Raw genomic sequence first — 26,061 nt, 5'->3', positions numbered from 1 at the left:
TAGCCTCCCTCTCTCTTGCTCATTCCTGTCCTCACTGGCTGTGTGCGCTGTTTTGGGGATGGGGCCTCACAGACACGCGGCTCGTAAGCGAGCTATTTAACCGCGCCTCCCCGGGCAGGAGTTGACACGTAGGGACCGCACTGCGCCGCGCATCACAGCCCGTTTCACACACAGGAGCGAAGACAGGGACTGCCCGCGGAACTTCTCGGAAATGTGAGTACGGAGCCCCCTTTCGTAAAACCGCGAGCTTTTTCGGCATGCAGCCCGCTTGTCCGCGGGGGGTACTGTTAGAGCAACGGGACTGGGGCGCAGAACTGTCGCGGCGCATCTGCCGGGGCTGTGTCCACTGACCTCGTCTGGTGTCGCGGCGGTATCCTCAGACCAGCGCCTTTCGGAGTCCTCAAGCTGCGGAGCCCCAGTGCCGACACCGGGCAGGGACGGCGACGAGACCCGGGTTCCGGCCTCTGTGCCGCCCTTTCCAACTCGTCCTTTGAAATGCGCGCGGTGAAGCGCGAAGCCTTTCTCCTTCAGTGTAGGAAAATCCGTTCTCCGCGCCCGCTACCGGGATATACGGTAATCGCAAAGCTTAATGCTGACAGATTTCCGACTCTGTGGGAGCAAAGAAGCGCTGATCCGCTCTTCTGAATTCTATTGCTCCGCTGTCTAAAAGGCACTTCTTCTGAAAGTGTTATCTCGTTATGAAAGTGACCCTGGTTTTGTCACATAACACGTCCCTGCTGAATGTAGCAGACCGATCCATTAGGCTGTCTTAATGCTGTTTCATCCTATCCCGCTCGCCTGTGGTGGGAGGCCGGGAAGAAACAGATCTGTTTCTAAAATCTTAGATTTTATTTGGGTGATCAATATTCGCGATTAAAACAATTGCATTTGCCCCGTTGTGCGTCTGCATTGGAGAGGAGTACCTGGTTGTGGTCAGAAACCTTTGACTTGCTCTGCTAGTACTTAGATCATTCTTAAGAACCTTACCGTGCATCAGGAGTTAAAGCCGGGTGACGGTAAAAAGAGTTTATGAGTGACTCCGAGAGGCTGTGCGTCGTGAACGGAGGAGTAGGAATCGCTAAACGTGGCCAGAGCTCCGGAGGTGATGTGGGCTCTTGACCCTCTCATCACCGCGACCGTGTCGTCAGTGTCTTGACAGGGAGTAGATCCGCACCTCCCCTGCGCATGAAAACCGCAGTTCTTCGATTACAAACGTTGCTCTGTATCTGACGTAGCAGTGGCGGTTAACAAGGGATTATCTTGCGGTATAACGTTTAAGCATCTGATTGTGGGACTGATGAAATATTGAATTCAGATTTCCCCTGTCCGATCTACAGTACACCCCCGGCTCATGAGTTAGTAGTAGCTGTGCGAGTGGTGACCCATCTGAAAAGTACCGAGCACGCCTCGGCCCGCCAGCTCGCTTTGGAATAACGGAATAATTTTGCATTCTGTAACAGAAATAATAACAGTATGGGTTTAAGGCGGAGTTGCTATAGATTCTAATTGATAATGCTAGCGTGCACAGCCATATCTGCAATTAAAATGTATTGTTTTCCTCTAAACATCCATCGGGGAATATCTGCTGGGTCAGCTGTTCGTTGGGGAAGCCCAAGCAAAGGCAACAGCTAGAGGTGTGGGACACTGAGAAGCTGTTAGGGGAATTGGGGATGAAAGACAGCCTGGCAGTGACACTGCAGTACCGCCTGGCCTGGCCTAGCCTGTGCGTCTGTGTCGGGCAGGGCTGGCACTCTGCAGCCTGGCACTGGCACATCCTCTGCAGGGCCATTGTCAGGGCCAGCCTGTCGCTGGCACAGAGCGGTCAGCTGGATTCTCTGCGGTCAGCGTGTCGCCCAGACACCTGATCCTGGTGTGACTCAGCGTTTCTGCGTGTCTCTGTAAACCGGCGCAGTCTGCAAGATCAGCAGGAAACGTCTAGCACAGAGTGGGCACGTCCGATCTGTTTCGGTGCCGTTACTGTCTTTATGATGTACGGTGCTGGCTTCTGGAATTATCGCTTTCACCGAAGACGTTGCCTGGACAGAATCGCCTGATCGCAAACGAGCTCTGGCCCGGAGTAAGCTCACAGCCACAAAAAGCTACAATATGTATTTGATAATAGTGGGGAAAAATGACAAACCTTTCAAATAGATCATCCAGACTGTTTCATTAGAGACCTCTTAGGCTTGACAAAATAAGTGTGTGTGTTTGATGAAGTTCTGCAGGAAGTGTCTGTCATCCAGCGTAAGCGATGAGATCGGCCCGCTCCGCTCCGCCATGCGGCTGGCAGCAGGTCCCGCTCTGGATGCTCATGTCCGTTCTCCCTCCTCCTCCTCTCCTCCAGGGCGCTGGCAGGACTGGCCGTGTTTGCGCTCTTCCTGGTATCCGACGCGGCCGTGGGGTAAGGACCGGGCCGGCCCGGCTCTCTCTTACTCCCAGCGTGAAGAAGGAGCCCCTCCTCCACAGACTCCAGTGCCCTGTTCCCAACCACAGACCCCCCACACTGACTCGGCGTAACTCACACAGAGAGATACGGGAGTGAAGCTGGGCGAGACAAGAAACAACTGAGGACCAGCTCCGTCCAGCAAACAGGCCTTCACACACCTCTCCACCCTCCAGACCTCTCACTTCTCCGCCCGGTAGAAGGGTCCACACAGAACATCTTCAGCTGTTTCTTGTATCCCCCAGCTTCATTCCTGTGTGTCTCAGCTTCGCTCCCGTGTCTCTCTGCGTCATTTCCCTGTTTCTCTGATTTTGTTCAGCCGTCTCTCCAGCTCCCACAGCACATTCGCAGACACAGACCCTCCACATTGACTCCTTGCAGTGGGTACAAACCAGTATAGGACAGGCTACATTGGACTGGCCAGTTTACAGACCTGGTGAGAATAACGGCATCCATCCAGTTTAGGGTCACAGGCGAGCTGGAGCCTGTCCTGGCAAGCAATGGGCACAAGGCAGGGTACCCCCCGGACAGGACACCAGTCCATCACAGGGCACACACAGACACACACTCACACCAGGGCCAACTAACCAGCCAGTGTTCATGGGGAGAGCATGCGAACTCCACGCAGATAGCACCCCAGCAATTAAGCCCAGGGCCCCAGCGCTGCGTGATAGCAGCCCCCACTAAACTGTGATTCATGTCAAGTGTGAGCATTCGTTCACGACGGCTGTGTTTTTGTCGCGAGGCCGAGAGTTTCTTTCATTGCTTTTCGCCGTTTGTGCTTCCTTTACCCAGCCCGAGCAATTCCAGCGAGTCTAGCTTTTGTACGGAGACCAAGGAGTGTCTTTTTTTCGACCTGATCTGCAAAACGCCGAACTATGAGGTGAGGTCCCCTCTCTCGCTACTCCCCCCCCCAGAGTGGAAGTCTTCTTACACTTTTTCCTGAAGTGCATTTGGTTGCTTAGTTCAGGTACAGACTGTTTGCATTGCTGATGGACAACATGTATTCTTGTCTTAGATCAGGGCCTTGCAGATCCATATGGATCCAGATGAGTTCTTAACTAACTAGGTTGATTGGCTGGGGCTGTTTTTTGCACAAAAGTTCTGCAAATCTCAGTGCAGCGTTAGAAAGAGTCTCCCCAGAGCCACCGGCAGTGTGAGCGACACGTGTGTCTGTGTCGCAGGTGCGCCACTATGACGCTACGAAGTGGGTGTCTACGGACGTGCAGGCCTACTTCCTGGAGACGGCCGCGGGAAAGGGCTTCATGAGGCTCTATAAATACATCACTGGGGCCAATGAGGACGGTGAGATCACTAACGCCGGCTGTCAGCAGGGGGCGCCAGACCTGAACCGAAGCCCAGGCAGCTATAGCTCAAGAGACGAGAGCACTTTATTTCCTCAATGCAAGAATAGAAACTGTTGAGACCAGCACTCTGCTTCTTTCAATAAATTTCTGGGTCCAGGTTAGCATGGCAGCAAGCAACAGGTGCAGGGCAGGATACACCCTGGATGGGATGCCAGTCCATTGCAGGACACACACACAGACCCAGACGAACACGACAGGGCCAACGTTTCCAGAAGCCAGTCAACCCACTTTGGACTGTGGGGGAAAACCCATGCAAACAGGGAGAGAACATACAAACTCCATACAGATAACACCCAAGCGATGCTAACCTCTGTGCCTCCTCAGAACAATTACCTGCCAAACAAGCAAGATGGGCTTACTTGTCTTTCATTTCTCATCTTCTCAGTATGAACTGAATCACCATCCAGTCTCCTCAGGGATGATTTTTCTTCTCGTGTGTTTGTGCAGGAGTCAAGATCGACATGACCGCCCCCGTGATCATCCGCATTCCCGAGGACAAGAAGCTGTTGGAGCCAGCAGTGTACACCATCAACTTCCTGCTGCCCTCAGCCTATCAGGAGAAAGCCCCCAAGCCGACCAATGAGGAGGTGAGTCTTGTATTGTGACATCATCACAGACCCTAAAGCACAAACCTTCCAGCCTGCCTCAGTTGCACTGAGCTCAAATGGCTATTAATAATAATAATAATAATAATAATTCCTTACACTTATATAGCACTTTTTTGGACACTCCACTCAAAGTGCTTTACAGATAATGGGGACTCCCCTCCACACACACAGACCCAGACGAACACGACAGGGCCAACGTTTCCAGAAGCCAGTCAACCCACTTTGGACTGTGGGGGAATGCGACGGCAGCCATAGTGCGCCAGTACACTCACCACACACCAACTATCAGCGGGGAGGAGAGCAGAGTAATGAAGCCAGTTCAGAGATGCGGATTATGAGGAGGCCATGATTGGTTAGGGCCAATGGGAAATTTGGCCAGGAGGCTGTGATTATACCCTACTCGTTTCAAGAAACACCCTGGGATTTTTAATGACCACAGAGAGTTGGGACCTCGGTTTTACATCTCATCCAAAGGACAGCGCCTTTTTACAGAATAGTGTCCCCGTCACTATACTGTGGCATTAGGACCCACACAGACTGCAAGGTGAGCGCTCCCTACTGGCCCCACTAACATCTCTTCCCCCAGCAACCTTAGCTTTCCCAGGAGGTATCCCATCCAGGTGCTGACCAGGCTCACACCTGCTAAGGTCAGTGGGCTGCCAGCTGTGAGTTGCAGGGTGATTATAGCTGCCGGCATGCAATTCTATCACTGTAAACCGTGAAAATGCAGGTATAGTACATGGTCTTGAGCTGTTCTGGCCTGGTCTGCAGGTCTACTTCACTGACATGCCGGAGATGACCGTCTATGTGAAGAGCTATGGGGGCTGGATGTTGTCCATGACCTCTAAGCTCTACTCCCGCCTGCTGGCCAAAGAGCTGAACAACACCCAGGCCTCCTACCACAATGTCTTCCACTACGGCGTGGGCTACCAAAGGTACCATCGGCCTTCTCACCTTGTCAGCGCAGGGGGCGCAGTCCCATCACTCAGATCCACTGTAGGGTCCATCAGGGTTTGGTTATATATATATATGAGCAGGTAGTGTAGATTTCCAGCTCACATATTTTTTTCCATTATAACCTGACATGTCTGAAGCCAAGTTAAAATTAGGGATAACACCTTTCCCATAAACTTGCTTTGTGAATTGCAGACAGGCCCTTTGGTGGTAACAATTCACCTAAGATTTGCAATTTCTAAACCTTTTGTTGCCTCAATTGACATTTTAAGTGATTTATTTTGGTTTTGATTGCTCGTCATTGTACAGCTTTTCTTTCATTGATTTTACGGTTCATGAATATCGTGTCTATGCTGGGAAGCTGTTTCTCACAGTTAAATCACCACAAACACAGGACTTCCCTCAAACCCATGAGCTCAGATAGTTCACTGACGCTGGGGCACAAACTAACAGTCCTCCCCAGCCCTCCTCACACCCAGGAGAGAGGCTGTTTCCTCTGAAGTGAGTACAACCTGCTCCCACAGCTGAGCACGTATCTCAGTAGACCGATTCACCTGCTGACCTTGAGCAACCCACTGTGCCCCGGCCTGCCAATTAACCAGCAGACCGCTCCCCCTGTGCACATTCAGACATTCCCCTGATTATTATCATGCTAGTGTCTCGTGACAGTGACACAGAGCACAGCGACAAGACGCCTGTTATCTATTACTAACCTAGGACCAGTAACGCCCTCTAGTGGACACTGCCTTGTTATCACACCCCTGGCAGTGGAACTCAGCAGGCGAGATGTGCCATAATTGCATAGCATCAGCACTGAAGCACAGACCCCTGAGGACTGCGATCAGGTGGCAGTCGGGCGATGCTCTTTCAGGGATAATGGCTCCCTCTAGTGGTGTGCGCAGTAACAGCATCTCCTCTCTTGTGTGTGGTGCTCACTTGCAGCCCTATGAAACTGCTCAACCGACGCAACGAGGTGTGGTACATCTCTAAGGGGGAGCTGGTCTGCGCAACGCAGGAGGAGACCCCCAGCGATGCCACAGTGTCCGCCTGAGCTCAGCCGTCCAGGGAGGGAGGGAACAGGAAATGTGTGCAGGGCGTCCTGGACCCACACCGCAAAGCTTCTCATCCCCACAGCTTGGAGTGTATGCGCAGAGCTGAGCCCGCGCCCTGCTCTCCTCCCCAGCCCATCCTTCGTCACGTCATCTCCCGCAGTCGGAACGATTAAACAACCAGGGGGCAGTCAAGCCGCTGAGGCGTGGATTCGAGCGGGCTGACGCCCGAGCTCAGGGGTTCGGGTGCGAAGAGAGACACTATCGCTAAAACGTCGAGCAAGGATCTGCACTGCTCCCTGTCTACTCCCGCATCACTGTGAGGAATCGCAACCCTCAGAATTACAGGCAATCGGCACAAGACTCTAGGATCTACTAGCAGGGAGTCAAACTCCATTCCCAGAGAGCCAGGCATCACCCCTTACTAATTAACTTGCACTGGGAGAGGGACTCCAACCAGGCTCCCAGGTGTTTCACAGGTGACTGTCTCTTTAATCAAAGGAATGTTGTCAGCAGCCAACCATTAAAAACCTAGTGATTAAGAAAAGGTGAAATGTTTAATTCGGCTGCTGGGGTTGGAACACAAACCTCACTGGCTTCGCCAAGGAATTGAGTCTGACACCCCTGAGCCACACAGCCGAGCAAAGGAATTCAGGTTCAGTTTTTAATTTGTAATTTTCTTCAGCTTTTGTTTAAACCTTGGCCCTAATATCTAAAACGGAAACAAATCGTAAGAATCTTCCACACCCGAATCCTGGTATTAATCTTCCTCCCGACCCCAGTGCTCAGCGGGTTTTGGTCAGGGGGTTAAAAGAAATCCGTTCAGTATCCAGTCAACATTTACAGAAGCCTAAGGTCCCTGAGGTGTGTGGGTGTGCGCTACACATGTGAGCTGTTCTCAGCCTGTGCTTCCAAGCCCTCTCGTTTCTGCGAATACACTCAGTTGAGACACAGGTCAGTACCCAGTGAGGCACAAAGAGGAAGCAGCCACAGTCATTCCTGCCCCGCGGTGCAATAAATGTGCTTTCCTATACACCGGTACAGAGCTCTTGCTGTCTCTCTTTCCTGGGCGCAGTAGTTTTGAGCGTTTCTTCTGCTAGTCTGCATCACTGGGACACACTCAACCCTTCTGTCTCTGCACATTGAATTTCTTCACACATGCATACAGCCACAGTTACATGCACACATACACACATACACACTGATACATGCACAGATACACCCATACACAGATGCATGCATCCACAGATTCAAAATGGTACATTTACACAGACAAATGTACACATCCACAGATACATGCACCCACAGATACAAAATGGTACATATACACACAGATGCATGCATGCACACATTTTAGGTCCACTCTTCTTCCCGATTCTTATCAATGACTTAGATTCCATTCTAATTAGCAAACAAGTTCAATTTGCAGGCAGAAAGGAGGAGGGGAGGGAGTGGTAGACACAGAAGCAGCAAGTGGGGCATTATAGAACGCCTATGAATTCAGCACCAGTAGGGCCAGGTGGTTGGAACCCACACTGTGCACAGCGCTGGGGAACGGAGCTGCAGGGAGGGTGTTTGTGTAGATTCTTCTCAGGCTGTCCTCAGTCATCATCACACCATGCTGGGGAAAGCCTGGGTGGAGAGCAAAACATTTCAATTTATATTCAGCCCAAGCTCATGTCTTATCTGTAAGACCTTGTTTAGAATATTGCGTTTTGTTTTGGTCAGCTTAACAAAAAATAAATATTTTAAGGGCGTCTGGAACTGGACTTCCGAGACAGGCAGGTAAGGTGCAAACTTAAGGCTCTTTTGCAATTTGAAGGAACAGATGGACCTAAAGTTATGAAATGGCCAAGAGTGGCTGAATGGCCTGCTCTCGTTTGCAGCTTTATTTATGTAAGGTTAGATGCACAGCTAGACAGGACTGCTCTGACTTCAGAAGGTCCCCACTGTCCAGTGCACATGAGTCCCAGAATTAATTTCCCAGCTCCAGTGTCAGCTGGTAGCAACAGCATTGCAATTGAGCAGGGCGCATTCTAACATCCCACTGCAGGTGCTCCTATGCGCCAGCAGAGGGAAGTCTTTAGTCTTCTTTCAGTCTAGTCCTGAAAACTTTAATGTTCCTCAATTTAACTCTCTCAGACAATACATTATTACAGAATGGGGTTTTTTTAGTTAAACGTTCAGACGACGTGAACTGACTGAAAGATCAACGTCTTTTTTTGTGCAATTGTTCTTTTGTACATGTTAAAAAAAGCATAATCATTATGTTTCACATATTGTAACTAAAATAAACACACATATGAAGTCAAATCTTTTTGCAGTTTATTCCTTGTGTATAGAACATATTGCATGCTACATATGTTTAAAACATTTCTTTCTTGCACAATTTTTTAAAATGTTTCATAGTATTACACTGAGATTGAGTGAGAAACTGTAAACTGTGTTTTATATAAACCAGTGAAGTCACTAAAGCACCAGTGGCAGTAGCAGTACACTTGGTAATATTCAAGGCGTATGCAATGAACTGCTTAAAAATGCAATAACTAACCAGAACCCTGAAGCTCCAGAGAAAGGCAGCTCTTCTCACTCAAATATGTTTGTGGTTGATCTGTTCATTTATTAATCTCTTTAAGAGCCATCAACTATTTGCAGGGCGTTCCTGAGGCGACTGTACGCTGTGGCATTATTAGAAAAGCAAACAGTGACTGTGAAAATAGCTATTGTGGCTGATAGATCTCTGTAAACTGAGCTGTTCAAAGCAGGACTGTTCATCCGCACAGACAATCACTCTCTAACTCTCTGGCCTGTCTCCTTCCATCTCACACTCCAGTCCCTCGCTCTGAAAGTCAGCGGTGGCCAGTCCAGTTTCAGGGAACCAGAAAACATTCATGCGCACACACACACGCTCACACTCACACATGCACACATGCCACAGTGCCCTGCAATGATATCAGACCCCTTCTTGTTGCACATTTTGCACGGAGAAAAGGATTGAACGTATTGTCCTGTCGAATCATTTTGTCTGGTTCTGGCTGTGGGCAGGCGCTGGGATGCATTGATAAGCTGCAGCTATGAATTTATAGCTCTGCCCTTTCCTATGGTGATGTTGTCTCAGATTTGCGGATTGGTTGAAGGCATGTGTGCAAAATCTGCACTGTGCTAAATGGATTAACGGGTTTTGCCCTTGGTGTGAATCGGGTCTTCGGTGGGCATCTCCTGTGATGATGCCTTTGGCTTATGGAATGCAAATCCCTTGGAGAAACCTCCCACAGGGGCAGTCTGGGGTTGAATCTTGCAGTTGGCAAGGAAGTGGAACACGCTGGAAGCCTTAAGGTCTTTGCGGCAGTGAAGTAGGATATGAGCTGCAATGTGAACACAGCGTCTTCTTTCCTGTGATACAATGGTGTTAATTGTGACCAGCACCGTTGTGGTGTGTTGGTTACAGCTCTGAACTCGCCACCAGGTTGCAGGTTGAAACCCTACCTGGGTTGCGCAAGTTAATTCAGGCTTTAATGCTGTTCTGTGTAAATGGCCAGCTCTTCAAGCTGTCGCTGTGGATGCTGATCTGCCTAAGCCATTAATTTAAAAAGAACGAAACAATGTAGCAGGCTCTGTGGGAAGAGGAATTGTGAATTTATTGTGTTTTGAAATCTGCAAGGAATCGCCTCTTCACTGGAATTTGAGACCAGTGTATTTGCACTGCAGCTGTATGCATGCAGATCATCATTTTAATGTAATTTCCCATGTGTCCTGCAGCTACTGTTATTGTTATTGCTGTGAGCTACTCTTCCCTATAAGCTTGTGTATCCAGTTCGAGGATTTTCTTTTATGCTACTGTGGTATCACCGCCTCTGGGCTGTACTGGACCCCGATTCATAACTTGCATGAACATATTCTGCACATTACAGTTCAGAATCTTTTTCTTTAGGATTAGGAATTTGTTTTTCTCCCAGAATTGATCCTTCCGCACGGCAGGGTGTCTGTGCAGACAGGACAGTGTGAAGGAATGCACCTGGCATACGAAGATGAAACTCTGAGATGGTAAAATGACTCCACCAGCCCACTGTGCTACAATGGCCTAATTACACCGGATAGCCAGTGGCAAGCTCTGGGAGCCTGGGAGATCCAAGCGTCAGTCAATACATTGTGATTCTATGTGATCTGGTTACCGGGGACTGGTACTAACACACAAAGCACTGATTTACAGAGAACACACCAGAGTAGCCTCTGCAGAACAGTGCTAAACAGTGTCCTTACTTCACAAGTCACTCAGGACTTCAGATGCTCTCTCTTGCCAAACAGAAGCCTGATACAACTGGCTTGAATGCAACCAGTTGGACTTCAGACATGCTAGTCGATAGGCTGATGATGTTTCATCCATCCATTTTCTCATCACTTCATTCAGTACAGGGTTGCAGGGGAGCAGGATCCTATCCCAGCAAGCAACGGGCACAAGGCGGGATACACCCTGACAGAGACAGCAGTCCATCTCAGGGCGGACACACACACCAAGGCCCATTTTTCCAAAAGCCAATTAACCCGACAGCATGCCTTTGAGCCGTTGAAGAAAACCACGGCACCCAGAGGAAACCCATGCAAACATAGGGAGAACATACAAACTCCACACAGACAGCACTCCCAGGAATTGAATCCTGTGCTGTGAGGCAGCAATGTTAACCTTTGCATTATGATATTTTATTAATATTGTGTTAGTTTTATTAGAGATATATATAGAAATCATATGGAACAGAAATCTAGCTCTTGAGATCCTCGAATTCAATACCTTGCTTACATGATCAGAAATGATTACCGCTGATCAGAAAGCGGTCAGTGTTTCCAGTCTTTAGAAATAAGTGGTTTAGATGTGATTTGAGCAGTATGTCATTGGGGTGTTGGGGTCATTTCTACAGAGAGGCTACAAAGTCTCTGTCTCTTGACTAGTCCCCAGCTTATACTGAGACATTTTTGTAGTTTCATCAGATTTTCCCAAACACCCCTACATCTCTATCCAAAGCAGGTCTGGTCGCATTCTGACTGACAGTAAAAAGTTCAGGAATGTGGGGGGCCAAGAGACCCCCCATTTCCTCCAATCCGTACTGCACTGCTGGCTCTATACATTAGATCAAGAGCAGGAAGAATCTGAGAAGATTTTCAGACAAAAAAATGAAGTTAAAAAATAGAAAAGAGACGAAGAACCTCTTCTTAAAAAAAACAACAACTTAAAAAAACAACATCATTAGGCTCTCGTGTTCATTTTTTAAAGGTGAATCATTTTGACTTAGAATACACCTGGTTATCACTTTCAGAATAGAGGTGTTTTGAGCGGGGAGGCTGTTACCTGGACTGAGTCAAGCAGGAGATAAAGAACCTGCTGCCTGGGGAGGGGTGGGATAGTGGCTGTAGGAGACGTCTCTGCTGCAAGGAGGAAACTCCAGCCTGGTAAGATGCTATAGCATTTCAACAGATTTTCAGACTGCAATTTTTTACATATTTTTTAATTTTTTAAAATTACCGCTGGTGTTTTGTCATAGCCACAGAACCTAGCAAAGCTGTATTAAAACAGACAGAGCTTCATGAAAGAGACTGTAAGTTTGGGGCACCCCTGTCTACCCTCAGGGCCTGGAGCAGACCCCCGTCTACCCTGTAGCGCCTGTAGCAGACCCTTGTCTAAGATGGACACAGGATCTTTCCTCAGGGGACTGGAGTATTGTGGGGAAAACTCAATCATTTCACAGTCTTTTGATAAGTGCTGCTCATTTGGCTAATGTGAGGCTGAGTGGGGGATTTGTAAGAGCAGAGAATAATCATTCTCATTAAAAGCTCAGCCAATCGAGCGTGCACACCTTTCTCTGAGAAGGCATAGCTTATCTCTGCTTACTTCAAGAGACAAGAGACAAATGTGGTGGAGAGGAAAGACATTTTGTTCCAAAAAAAACAGGACTAGAAATACACATTTATCCCAGGACCTGTCTTCAACTCCTACATATTCTGTCTCCACTTGAGCAGATTAAATTGAGTAGTGAGGTGAGAGTTCAGGTGGCAGACTAGCCCCAGTTCCTGCTATCCTCAGGAATTAGGCTTTATATAGGCCTCTAGACCACTGATACATACCCACTCCAATAATCAGTTCTGAATCTCTCCCTTCACAACCGAAACCTCACATGAGATTAGATCCCAGCTGGATCTAGTTCGGTTGGTAGCTGTCTCGTGAAAGACACCCAGGGTATCATCTTCAACACCTGGCTGGGCAGCTTGTTCCAGACTCCCTTTGTGTAAAGAAGTGCCTCCTGCTTTTGTCATTGCACACAATGTACAGCTATTATTTACACATCCCCTTCAGGAACGGGCGTACAGCACGCAAAACCTTTTCAGGCCATGCAGTCACACACAGGGCTTCCATGACTTCAGGCTTTCGGGCGAGACTCTGAACAAGCGCAGAGTATCCAGCTTCAGGGCTGTAGCTTTAAATCCTCATTGAGGGCAGAGGAATGGGATCTGCTTTCTGACAGCATCTCTGAAACAGGATCCTGAGCCCCAGCGACAGGTTTCACACTGGAGAGGTGAGACACTGTGCAGACGGGCAGAGAGCATGTTTCTCAGAGCGTGGGTCAGCCCTGCCTGGGCACCTCCCCTCCCTGTGCACTCATACGTCTCTCCAGCCTGATCAGCATTTCTTTATATAGTACCTGGCATAACACAGGGCACCAAGTACTGAAGACCTGAAGTGATGGTTGTCTTTAATTCTAATGAACCTTCAGCTGAGCCATCTGCACCTGCTTCGGAGGTGGAAACGATCATCCTGGCATGGTTTAGCCACTGCTGCCCTCCAGGGGTTCATTGCCTGATGCCACTCCAGAGAGAGCTGACCATGGCGTGCGGCAGTGGGCGACGTTACTGGAATGATGGGTGATTGAGACTCTGAAGTCAGCACACCCAGTGCAGGGTCTCTGCATGGGCCAGCGCTGCACCGGTCAGGACCACACCTGCCCTGTTAGCTTTCTCGTGCATTTATTGTTTAGGGGAGGGTGGGGGGTGTCCACGTGGTGACCCCTGGATCAAGGTATTGACTTGGACCTTCTTTGTTTTCCCCAGCCAGGCCCCAGGGGTGACGGAACAACCAGTTCTGATCCAAAGGGGAAACGCCCTGCCTCTGTGCGCCTGCAGCTACTGGTCACTAAATCGCTCATGTGGAACCTGTCCTTGAGCCACCATGCAGGAGGAAAGAAAAACCACAGACCAAGCACTGCCATGAAACTGAGCCCAGGCTCTCTTTATTTTTTTACTGCTCATCGGTAGAAGAAGCCGCTCTCCATCAGGCTGGCTCCACTAAGACCTCGGTGTCGCTACGGCGCACATCCGCGGACAGCTCAGGAATCGACCTGGGTGGTTTCCTCTGCAGGGGGAAGAGGGAGACAACATTAGGTCAGGTCCTCTGTTTAACGTGCCATCAGGAGAACAGACTCGGTCACCATGCTGGGGCACTGGTGCAGAAATTCTGGGCCAGAGGGAAGAGCGCCACCTACTGGTCTACCAACACCACTAACAGCAACACGGGTCACTTCAATGCTTAAAAAATAAATTATTCAACAAATGAAGTCAGAGGTCAAGTGGGGCAGAGCTGGACACTGGGGAGCACTGTGTATCTGCCTTAATGGTGTTTTCGGGCTCATTCTTTTCCAGCTCTCGAGGTGAACGGCTCTTACCTTTCACCACCCTGGTGGTGGTGGTGGTGGTGGTGGTACTGCTCGTAGAGTTTGAGCTGCTCGACCCGTTCGAACTGCTCAAAGTCGTGGTGCTCGATTTGCTGGTGACGCTAAAAGGAACAAAAACAGGCTAGTTACTTAACTGGCTTCATCAACGGAAACTGTTTTCTGGTTTTAAATCCCGATTTCAGATGGATTCATTTTAAGTTTAAACTGACACGTCCAAACTTGCACAGCCGCTGGCACTGGTGTTCTCCTTCCAAAACGACTACGCTTTTCTAACTCAACCTCAACAGAAAAATGAAACTACAGATCCAGTCTTTCCTCTTTTCCTTGGAAAAAGAGGTTCGAGACTGTATTGCACAGATTTCCAACCGGCACAAAACAAGTAGAAGCACACAGTCCAGCAGGTCTGAGAGGACGTTCCGCCTCCCACCCCCTGCTGACCAATCAGGACGCACCTTGCCCCGCCTCCCGTGCCTGACTCCACCCCCTCCAGCAGCTGCTTGTAGGTGGCGATCTCCATCTCCAGCTTCATCTTCAGGTTGAGCAGGCTCTGGTACTCCTGGGACTGCAGGGTGATGCTTTCGCGGATCGATGACAGCTCCTCCTCGACGCCGCCCACCATCACCGCGTATTGCTGCAGCTCTGACTGGTACCGGGCGTTCGTCATCGACAGCCTCTCCTCCAGGGACATTTTCTGGGACAGATGGACAAAAGAAATGTCTTGGCAACTAATAGATGTGCAATTCCTCTTGTAGAATTTTACCTCTCTGCCTTTCTTTGGTTTAATAGGTATTGACAGGAATGTATTAAGAAGTACCACTGAAATATAATTATAGTGCAAAACTGAGCCCAGAAAAGGGACAGGCACAAACACATTTCTTTCTTTAAGAAAACCCTTGTTAAGTTAATTAAATTCAATGTATTTTTATATAGAGCCTTTCACAACAAGGTTGCCCCAAGGCATTTAAATAGGCAGTGTGTGTGTGTGTAAATAGTACATGACATTACTGAATTACAAATTGATGAAGAGCTGTCCAACCACATCAGCTGCATCTAGAAAGAAATGAAGCAGAAGAGATTGTGCAAGACCAGACGCTGACACACAGCGCTTTGCTTCAAGCAAGAGGTAGACTTCCTGGGGGCCCCGTCACCAAGGAGACACCAGCTGCATAGCTCCTGCGCCTCTTACCGAAACCTTGAGGGCCTCTAGCTCGGCACTCAGGCTTTGCGATGAGCGGCGCAGCTCGGTGAACTCAGTCTGGTCCGTCTTCACCATCTGCGTGCTCTGAGCATCCATCTCCTGCGTGATCCCCGCCTGCGTGGGGCGAGAGCAGGAAGTGTGAGGGTGTGGCCTGCACGGGCGTGTCCAATGAGGGTGTGGCCAGTGGGGGCGTAGTCTACATGGGTGTGCCAGTGAGGGTGTGGTCAGTGGGGGCGTGGTCTACATGGGTGTGCCAGTGAGGGTGTGGTCAGTGGTGGCGTGGCCAATGAGGGTGACCCTGACAAGAGTCCGGAACCAGTGTCCACATGGGCACGGAGAATGGGGACCTGGAGCCTGTCGCCTGGTGAGAAACTCAGGCGCCTCTGGTCCACCAGCTTGCATTCTTCAAAACACAGCTCGGTTGTTTTAAGCGTAAAGTAAAACTTTAACATTCAAACCAGAGCAGGAGCATTTACAGTATATAGTTTCAGTTTATGGAGTTTTTCTGGACTTTTTGGGGCCGGATGTTGGGACCAGCGATGGCTGCGTGCTTGCTGGTGATCGGGGGAGGCAATGTGGCCACACAGGGGAAGTATGGGGGGGTTAAAGACCAGCCCACCCGTTGGAAGACTGTTGGTGGGAGGTGTGAGGGGGGTTAAAGACCGGCCCACCTGTTTCAGGAACCACCTCTCGGCGTCGTCCTGGTTGCGGCGCACCACGGCCTCGTACTCGGAGCGGATGTCCTCCAGGACGCGGCTGAGGTCGACCCCGGTGATGGCCTGCAGGTCCACGTGCACGGTGCCGGACATCTCGTCCCGCAGGTTCGCCAGCTCCTGTCGCCACGGGTTACACGGGGGTCAGCGCCCCAACTCTGTCACCCCGCCCCCGACCCTGCCCAACCCCCCTCTCCCTGCTCCCCATGGCCCTCGCCTCACCTCCCCGTGGTTCTTGCGCAGGAAGTCCATCTCCTCCTTCAGCGCCTCCACGTCCTGCATCAGGGTGCTCTGCGTGATCTCGTACTCCTTCTTCAGGCCCTTCAGCCCGTTGATGTCGGTCTCCACCGCCTGCCGGAGGCTGTACTCGGTCTCGTACCTGGGCAGGCAGGGACAGGCATGGCTGTGTCCTCTAGAGCAGTGGTGGTCCACCAGCACGCGCCAGGTGGTCCGCGGGCTGACATAGTCATCTTTCTTTAAGCAAGTCTTAGCCACTCCTTTCCTCACGTTAACTTTTTAAGCAATAAAAAAACGTTTGCAAACTATGCAATTTTGTTCGTAAAAATATTAGTACTGTCATGAAATTGAATTCGATATTAGTTATTTTCAGTACATTAATAGGTGATGAATTTTACAGGGTAAGAAGCGGACGTAGGCATAGGTGGTCCTCCGCATCTGTGAATTGGTTTAATTGGTTTAAGCGGCCCTTGAGACCCCCCTACGGTGGATGACAGGCGGCAACAGACGTCACATGCCGCACGCTCAGAGACTGGGGGGGCATCACGCTCGTTCACGGAGGAAGACCCACTGGAGGGTGAACATCAGGCCCCACGGGATCACCCCTGACATGCGGGAGTCCGGGCTCTGCAGTAGCTTGAGTGTGTTTTGGTCGTGTCTTGCGAGACCTACAGCTGCATGCAGTTGTGTGCCGAGTGTCCCTGCAGATCTGCTAGTGGCAAACTGACCGAGAGAAGCCAGTGACATGACCGGGCAGCTTGTCCCCCACCCCCACAACTCTTCGCGTTGGTGATCTTGCTGCAGAGTCAGTTCTGCAGGGTAACCTTTTCTTTCTCCCTTTTTTTTTCCTACTCACTTGCTCCGGAAGTCATCAGCGGCCAGCTTGGAGTTGTCGATCTCCAGGGCCAGGTGGGAGTTCTCCTGGATAAGGGCCAGGATCTGTACAGGGAGGAGGAGGAGCGAACAATGAGACAAGTCTAGGAAGGACAGGGCACAGGCTGTAGGACGACTGTAACACAGTAACACAGGCAGACGGTAACACAGGCATGCTGTCGTCTGTGTACGGTACCTCTGTGTCTAGGTGCAGAATGATTCAAACCGCTTGCATACTGAGCAAGAAAAGAAGCTGGATATCAGTCATCGATTCATCAAAGTGACGCCACAGAACTATCTAAACCAGCACTGTTGCGCGCAGTATTTCTAAATGCGTGCCTGCACAGCCACACGTTTCTTTTAAAAACTTGAAAAGGCGTTTTAAAGAGAAGATCGGGTTGGGGCAGCATGCCAGGACTATGCAGATAGCGCCTTCCAGACGCATCAGTCAGGATTACAATGAACTAGCGCTGGGTATTACCCACACAAAGCGAATTACAGCTGGCAGGCAGCCTTGTTTAAATACGGCTAATCCCTGCGACCACAGAAACACGAGCGTGCTCCTTTTCGGGTATAACGGTTTGACTGACTCGTGGTTCGGGAAAACGCGGGTCGCGCCTGCCTTGGGTCAATCCGAGCACGATGAAGCCCTGTTCTCGGAATGAGCGTGGATCCATTCCGCGATGATACACATTTTTTCAACAAAACGCTGTGTGCGGGAATTCGGCTCTCCTCGCACACGGGCAGTCTGTATTGCCCGGTCTCTTGGGAAAGGGAAGGACTGCGAGGAAGACTGCGGTACCTGCTCTCTCAGCGGCTTCAGCTGGGCGTCGTAGGCGGACAGGTCGTGGGTCTGCACCTTGGACACCGTGAAGTTGCGCAGCTTCTCCTCCAGCTCCTTGTTGGTGGCCTCCAGGCTCCTCACCTTCTCCAGGTAGGCGGCCAGGCGGTCGTTCAGCCCGTGCATCAGCTGTTTCTCGTTCCCCATGAATATGATGCTGCCTTCCCCGCCGGCTTCCCCGCCAGCGCCAGCACCAGCCCCAGCACCAGCCCCGAACCCGTACCCGAACCTGCCACCCGCGCCCGCCCCAGCGCCAGCGCCCCCACCCAGGCCGCCTCCCGCCCCGTACCCGTACCCGGCGCTACCGCCAGCCCCGAAGGCAAACCCCGAGCCGGTGCCAGCCCCCGAACCGCTCCCGAACCCCAGGCCCAGGCCGCCCGCCCCCGCGGCGCCCCCGAAGCTGGTGCTGCTCATCTGAGCCACGGACCTGCCCAGCCGCACCGAGCCCGAGCCCGAGCCCGAACCCGAGCCCGCGGCCACGGACCGGCGGAACCCGCTTCCGCCGAACCCGGAGAAAGAGGAGCTGGAAAACCGCTGCTGCTGGCGCTGGACGTGAACCATGTCTCCTGTCGTAAAGGCTAGAGATGTCGACGAACGGAATCTGAAGATGAAACGGGGAGGTTTCTGGAGCGAAGCGAAAGGCGATGCTTGTTTCCAACAGCTCTCAGAAGTCGAGACTGCTACAGGCTGAGCGTGTGGCGACTCTCCTGGCGCTGGTGACCTCCTCGCCCGCCTGGTGGCAGGATATATACTCCGCTGGCCTCGCCCCGGCGCGACCCGATTGGCCGGGGAGCCGCGCCAGACAGGCCCCGGAGGGGAGTACCGCTCGGGCCGGGGCGGGCACGACGGCAGCTGGGCTGTCCCTCCCGCTCCCGCTCCGCTCTGAGACCCAGGACTCCTCCACACTCCCCCGCCCAACAGAACAGGGTCACATCTGAAACAAGCGCGGACGCTCGGCGCTCGGCTGCTGTGAAATTTCAGTTTTCTGTCTTCGAAGTCCAGGAATATATATATATACTGTAGCAATAACATTTGCACTTACGACTGCCTTTATTTTTCATTGACAATAATAATAATAATAATAATAATAATAATAATAATAATAATAATAATGATTGTCTGAGCATTATTATTATTACTATTATCATAATAATAATAGTCTGAGCTATAATATAGCTATTATTTCTATATTGCTATTATTATAGCAATATAATACATTGTATTATTATAACATATTATATTATTATAGCTATATTATTGTAGCTATTATTGCAACAATAATAATAATTAATTATATACGTCCTCATGTCAGCCCACAGACAGGTTCGTGTTTCCGAAGACCCGGTCCCCTCTGAGCACACCGTCACCACATCTCTCCCCGAAAGAGCGTTTCCTAGAGCTCTTTCTGTAGGAGCTCTGACTTACGGGACGAGAAAGAGGAACACGAAATACAGGCGCTGAAGACTTAAGAAATACGGCACCCGAGCTGCAGAACGGGCGGATAAACATCGAAAAACCGCGTTTCCCGCATTCTCTGCTGAACCTGCACGGCTTGTAGATATTTTATCATTCTCAATATAATACAACCCGTATTATCAGTAGTCTAGCGGTTGCTGTTGCTTTGATGAAGCGCTGTTCTATGTCCCTGCGCTCCTGCTGCTCTGTGCGCGATCTTTACTAACGGTGAACGGAGAGTGTGTCTGGATCGGGTCTGCAGGGAAACAGGGTCCGACTCATTCTTTCAGCAGCCGGGAAGGATTTTAAGTTAACCTGCCATGCTCTCTGTCCCAGCTTTCCCCCCGGCTGAGCTTGATTATAAACTGCTGTCAATGTGCCTAGTTTTCCGCAGTTTGTATGGACCTGTTTTACTCTCGAATTACCATGAGCTCGTTGGATTTATTCTGCTTTTTCCGCGGTTTCGCTAGGCTTTACTGCACTGGGCTTTACCACACTGGACTGTGCTTCTTTCCTGATCTCACTGGGCTTTACTGGACTGGACTGTCCTATACCCTGATCTCTCTGGGCTTTACTGCACTGGACTGTGCTTTTAGCCTGATCGCACTGGGCTTTACTACACTGGACTGTGCTTCTACCCTGATCTCACTGGGCTTTACTGTACTGGACCATACTTTTACCCCGATGTTACTAAGCTATTACTGCACTGCACTATGCATTTACCGTGATCTCACTCAGCTTTACTGCACTGCACTTTTACCCTGATCTCACTGGGCTATACTGCACTGGACTGTTTGTCAGCCAGGGGGTTGTGTTTGTCACACCAAGACTAACAAACGTGTAGAGGCTGGTTTCATATATGTGCAGAAGGGGGAGGGTGTTAGTAGTGGTTTCAAGAGTTCAGACATCTGCCCCAGAGGACCCCCTCCCTCCCTCAGAATCTGCTGTACCCCTGCGTGTGATTTCAGGGCACAGCAAGCGAGACGTCTGACAGATAATGTCTCCTATTCAGTTTATCGCTCTGTGAGGTGTCTTGTAAGTCTGCTATGATTACAACTGAACGATCCCAGCCATCCTTTTAGAAGCTGATACCCTGGGGTCCATCAGGAAACTGGGACAAGGGATGCTGGGAATTACTTCCGACCCAATCAGTTCAGATAGCCGAATGACCTCCTCTGGTTTGAGCTCTTTCATTTGCTCAGGAAGAACTGGATTTCAGTTTCAGTTCCTCAGTCATGTTGTGAACTGATGTCTCTTGTCATGTGAGTTAATGAGCAATGTGGATTTGCATATTCGGTTGAAGTTAATGAGAAGCAAGCATTCCGCTGTTATGAAATAATCCTCATCCTAATCTCTTACATCAGACAACATTTATAATAAAAATAAATAAATCACTCGCCTGACAGCAAGGCCTTAATTAATGCAAATCTGTCAAGGAAGCTACCGAAAATTAAAAGAAAACTAAAAAATGAGGAATTGTATCTCAACCAACAAAACACTTGGATGCGACAAGGAGGAAAGCAGATTTTGTGTTTAACCTCTCGGACACCATATGGAGATATCTGTGCTAAAGCTCTGCGTTTAATGCCTGCTCAGTGTAAGCATGCACTGCCGATAGAGACTTCCTGCATAGCTGAGCCTGCAGGAAGTGGTCATTCCTGCAGGAGAAGCACAATTGCTGCACCCACCAGCTTGTCTAGGAACCACATCTGTCCAACTGCAGGTGCCAAAAGGTGTCTTTTAACACTTTTCTGACGCAGAAGTGATTATCTCGGCCTGCCATGATCAAAAGGCTGTCCCGAGCCCTTCCAGTGAGTCTCCTATTTATGCTGAGCATCAATAAAAACGTATTATTAAGTTTTTGCAGAAAAATGATGTTTACGGATTTTAGATATTAATTAAATGTTTTTTTGGCGGTTTGATGAATTAATCATTCCTGACTGAGCGTGATACACTGGAGAGACGTCTTCTCATGAACACTAAATCACCTCTTTAGTGAGAGCTTTTTGGGCACAGGCAGTGTGCTGAGCTAACCTTCTGGATGTCATTCAATAAAAACAGAATGGCACCAAAATGCCCCACTTTCAACAGAGCACGGCCTTCACACCATCGGTACTGCTGCAGGCTGTAATAAACCAGCACGCTGTCTCTCACTCTCGGGCACGTCAGCCTGGCAAGACATAACAGCCGAACGCTGTCCGTCAATGACAGCACACCAGTCACTGCTGCTCATCAAGGTCATCGAGGAGGTCCAAGGTCTGGCCAGGAGTGTCTACAGACCTCCAGTTGCAGTAATTGATGGCAATCAGACAGCACACCACCTTGATCAAGTCCTGGGACCTCACGTCCTGTGAGCTCTTCCTGACGTGACCTCACTTCCTGTGGGCTCATCCTGAAGTGTCAACACCCCAGCAGGACAACATGCTCCTCCTCGTGCGGCGGATGAGATGTGAATGTAAGAGTTCTGCCATGGACGCTCTCCTCACCACAACTGAAAATTACCAAACAGTTGTGGGATGAGCTGGGATGATTTGTGCCATCTAGGGATGAGAGACCAGTGAACAGGCCCATGCTTGTCCAGGCTGTACAAGAGGACTGGGACAGAATTGCACATCCTGTTGCAAATGCTGTACTACTCCCCTTGCCTGTCTGTGATTTTCACCCTCTCCAAGACATGAGCAGCATGTGGAATTTTGCAAAAATGCTGCAAAAAAGATTCTGTTTCCTAATAATACCTTTGTGAATTTGCTGCAGTTGTAGGTGATAAGTTTCTATGAATGCTCAGAACCCTTGATGTTTCTCCCTGTCAGGATGTCCATCTTTCCTTAAGAAGACATGTCTTCTCTTGCCCATAGTTTTTCTTTGTTGTGCAGGTTTGCTCAGGGATATGACATGATTTCTGTGTGAAATGCCCAGAAGGCCACATTTACCACTTACACACTGCACTCCAGGGGGAAAGAGACTCAGGTTTTTCTCTTTCTGGGTATTAACCTGTTATCCTGTTTTTTTCTTCCACAGCTCTGCGTTCACTGTCTGTCTCATCTGATGTATGGTAAAGGGAAGCTGGATTTTGTTGTGTGCATGTGCATGCATGTTTGTTTGAGCTTTTGTGTGCACGTGTGTTTGCTTTTGTTTGTTCATGTGTGTGTGTGCTTGTGTTTGTTCGTGTGTGTGTTTGTTCATGTGTGTGCGTGCTTGTGTTTGTTCATGTGTGTGCATGCTTGTGTTTGTGTGTGTGCGTGCTTGTGTTTGTTCATGTGTGTGCATGCTTGTGTTTATTTGAGTGTGCATGCAAGCACTGCAGATCAGCTAGCTGTTCATTTTGCAGAAAATCCAACCGTCTGGTCACATGACTAAAACTGCTTTTAAATTCTTTATTTGAATATTACACACAGTAAATTAATGAGAATTATACTGTATATAGAGAGAAATATGAGCTTCAAGAAACACATTTTACCTCTGCCTTCCCAACTAATGCACCTCAGTGAACTGGAAAAGTGCACTGATTTGTACAGGTTCCATACTGACCGCTTTATTCCTGTCCGTCAGGACTGGGTCCTGTTCATAGGTTAGATTTCTTCGAAACAATATTGCAAAATTAATCTCTTTTGGATCATCAGCGTGACAAGGACCTGGGGAACACAAGTGGAAATTCAGAGAGCGTGCATTAAGGTTAAAAGCAGGAGGCACTTCTTTACCCTGAGAGTGGTGGATGGCTGGAACAGCATACCTAGACACACTGTAGAGGGTGGGGAAGATTGAGAAGAATGGAGCTCCTCCATTTGTGCTGAGCCTGAGCTTGCCGGTCTGAATCTGATGTACCTAAAACCTCACGCGCCCCCGATCAGTCTCTTTTCTGACAGAGTGCAGCCCAGCTCAAAGTCCCTGCTAGCTGAGTGTTCACTATTGCAGCCTCAGAACCATTTATAAGCAATAAATATGTTTTATATTTTGTTTTTGTTTTTTAGGATTCTCTTAGTCCTAAAAAACTAATTGGCTATAACTATGTGTTTTGCTTACCTGTGCATAGATTTTCTGGGGTATTCTCATATCAGGACTGCACAGTTCTCTTGATCTTTCTGTGCTTTGGCACTGGCAGGGAGAGGTGAGCATTTCTGTGGCAAGTAATGCACACAGTGAAGATCGAGTGATTGATGCTCAAGGTGTAGGATCGGAGCTGGACTGGGAAGCAGCCTCCTCAACAACACCCCTGCTCTGGTCTCCACTTTGCGGACTTTGGCGATCCAACCCGCTGTCAAAACATGTACTGCTCAGCTCTCACCTCTCTTTCCCCCAGTTTTGTGGGGGTTTGGAACATGAATATGAGCTCGCCACCACATCCCAGAAGTGGCAGGTTTTTTGTGTCATTTGTTAATAAGAAAATTCTGGTGTGTTTTTGTATTTTTGGCATCGTTTGAAGTCATTGCAAGAGGAGCTGCAGTCAAGAAATTCGTTTTTACCTCTGGTCTCAACAGTTTGAGACCAGAAAAGTGAGTCACACCATATTTTCTATTCAAAGCACAATGGTTTGGGTGAAAATCTCCTGGGGCTGCTCACATTCCGTTCTTTTGCAGTTCTCTGTCACAGGGGACCTGCAAACCCTAATCTCTGGTTTTTATCAGGGAAGAGAAAGCTCACGCGTCGCACGCTCAAAGAGGCGTCGTTTCAAGAATGAAAAGAAACAAAGGCTCTTTTGTGTTTGCAAAGTGCCAATTAGCTCGTGAAAAATAGCTCTCTGCTGTGTCCGAAAGCAGGGTGAAAATGACGTTACGGCTTTAAACCAAACAAGAATTTCAAGGTACAGAAAACAAGTGTCCTTTTTTGCCAGGTATACTGTGTCTTCTCCCTAGAAACAGAAGACTCAGGGGAGCAGGGGTTACTGGAGAAGGGGTACAGTTAGAGGTACCCATAGGAGAGAGGTTGGCATCAGGGTCATGGTTAGGGGACAAGGTAAGGTTTAGCAGTAGTACTGTAGTTTAGGATTGAAGTTAGGGTCAGCGTCAGGATCAAGGTTAGGGGACAAGATACGATTTTACACTAATCTTAATCTCTAAACCAGCCCTTATTCTAACCACAACCCTAACCCCAATTCCAATCCTGATTTTACCCTAACCCCAATGCCAACACCAACCCCAGATCCCAATTCTAGCCCTGACCGTACGCTAACCACAAAACCATCCACACCCCCAACCCCATTTCCAATCCCAAACACCAGCCACAACCTCGAATCCCAGTTCCACTCCTGACCTTACCCTAACCCCAGTCTCACTGGAGCTGAGTTTTGGGGTTGTGGTTAGAATTAGGGCTGGTGTAGGGATCAGTATTAGGGTTAGTGCTAGAACTAGGATTAGGGTGGGTGGCTGGGCTTGTGAACATGGCGTTCTCAGGATCCACAGGCGTTCCCTGCATGCTTCTGGGTGTGTGGAATGGGACTGGCTGTCCCTGACAGAGGAGTGGAGATCTGCATCAGGGTGCCAGCGGGCTCTCGCTGACAGATCCACGATATCCTACAGCTGCAAGATCTAGGCATATCACTGTAAGGTGAAGATGACTAAACTGTGACAAAATGCACATTTACGTACAGCAATGCAGAGAGGCCGGGTTATTTTTATCATTATTCTTTTGCAGAAGTTTTATTTTGCACTGCTTTTATTTTTTTGTGTATTTTGTGTACCCTGTGAGAGCTGTGGTGTGCCCTCTCCAATGCCCGAGCTGTGCTGTTGGCACTGCCAGGCTGGTGGCGTGACAGGAAGACAGTTCCCCTGACGCGTGTGGATTTCTGAACATACGCTGCATTGGCTTTGTCCCTCCTTCTCAGCCCTGAAGGCCGGCAGACCAGTATAAATGAGTAATTCTGTGCATTTTACAAACAGAGATTGCAGCTGCCTCTCTCTGGTAGTAGGACTGGGGAGCTGGGGTGTGAGGATGTCGATGGTTTCATTGTGCTGACAGTCAGCACAGCTGATGCAACAAACCTGCTCACCTTTGATCAAGACTGTGATGTTCGTAAGAAACACCCCCAACACAGTGGCTACCTTGTCCAAGGGAAGCACAGCCCTGTAACACACCTACACTGAGCTATTCCCAAATCGGGGTCCTCAGAGACACCTCTTTGGGTGCACCCCAGAAAGCCTGTGAAGATTCAAATTTGCCTGAAATTTGTGTCTGTCGGTTTTGCAAACTTGACATTCCCACAGATAGTTTTTTTTATTTGCAGCCCTTTGATGCAAATACCCGGTCTTTCATGAATCCTTTGAACATTTGAATGCAAGTTCTCTAGGTGTTCCAGAGCTGGGGATCCTGGAGGGTGCAATTACCCAGGAACAACTACAGAACCCGGATTTCATCTTTTCCTCCCCTCTTTCAGGCTGCAGACTGTCCCGAAGTTTCTGCTGGAAGAGGCGATTGATAGTCGAAGCAGAAGGAAGGACACAAGTGAACCCTCTGGCCAGGGTACTTTCATGATGAAGATTTCCTCCTGAGCAGGGCAGGGCAGGTCTCACTGTACTGTACAGCAAAGTCACCTGAAATAATCTGATTTCACAGAGGAAGGTTAAGTTCTGTGCCCTGCCCAGGAGGAATTCTTCATCATGGTAATAGTTATAAAA

At 49.4% G+C, this 26,061-nt stretch overlaps 2 protein-coding genes across 2 annotated transcripts; one reads left to right on the top strand and one right to left on the bottom strand.

Moving 5' to 3' along the window:
- The first annotated feature begins 106 nt into the window (after positions 1–106).
- On the top strand, positions 107–8,734 carry soul5 (heme-binding protein soul5). Its single transcript, XM_015349189.2, has 7 exons — positions 107–213; positions 2,345–2,401; positions 3,239–3,326; positions 3,628–3,748; positions 4,258–4,397; positions 5,190–5,353; positions 6,315–8,734. Coding segments are annotated over exons 1-7 (681 nt in total). The 5' UTR covers positions 107–211; the 3' UTR covers positions 6,424–8,734.
- Positions 8,735–13,668: 4,934 nt separating this feature from the next.
- Positions 13,669–18,734, bottom strand: LOC102698825 (keratin, type I cytoskeletal 13). The gene is made up of 8 exons (XM_015348961.2): positions 17,960–18,734; positions 17,141–17,223; positions 16,270–16,426; positions 16,006–16,167; positions 15,323–15,448; positions 14,589–14,827; positions 14,128–14,237; positions 13,669–13,817 (listed from the first exon to the last, which is right to left on the bottom strand). Exons 1-8 carry the CDS (start codon positions 18,557–18,559, stop codon positions 13,792–13,794), a joined length of 1,503 nt encoding a protein of 500 aa, XP_015204447.2. The 5' UTR covers positions 18,560–18,734; the 3' UTR covers positions 13,669–13,791.
- Positions 18,735–26,061: the final 7,327 nt, after the last annotated feature.

Source organism: Lepisosteus oculatus, chromosome 11, assembly GCF_040954835.1.
Source record: "Lepisosteus oculatus isolate fLepOcu1 chromosome 11, fLepOcu1.hap2, whole genome shotgun sequence".
NCBI lineage: Eukaryota > Metazoa > Chordata > Actinopteri > Semionotiformes > Lepisosteidae > Lepisosteus > Lepisosteus oculatus.
This window is presented reverse-complemented; position numbering and strand designations above follow the sequence as displayed.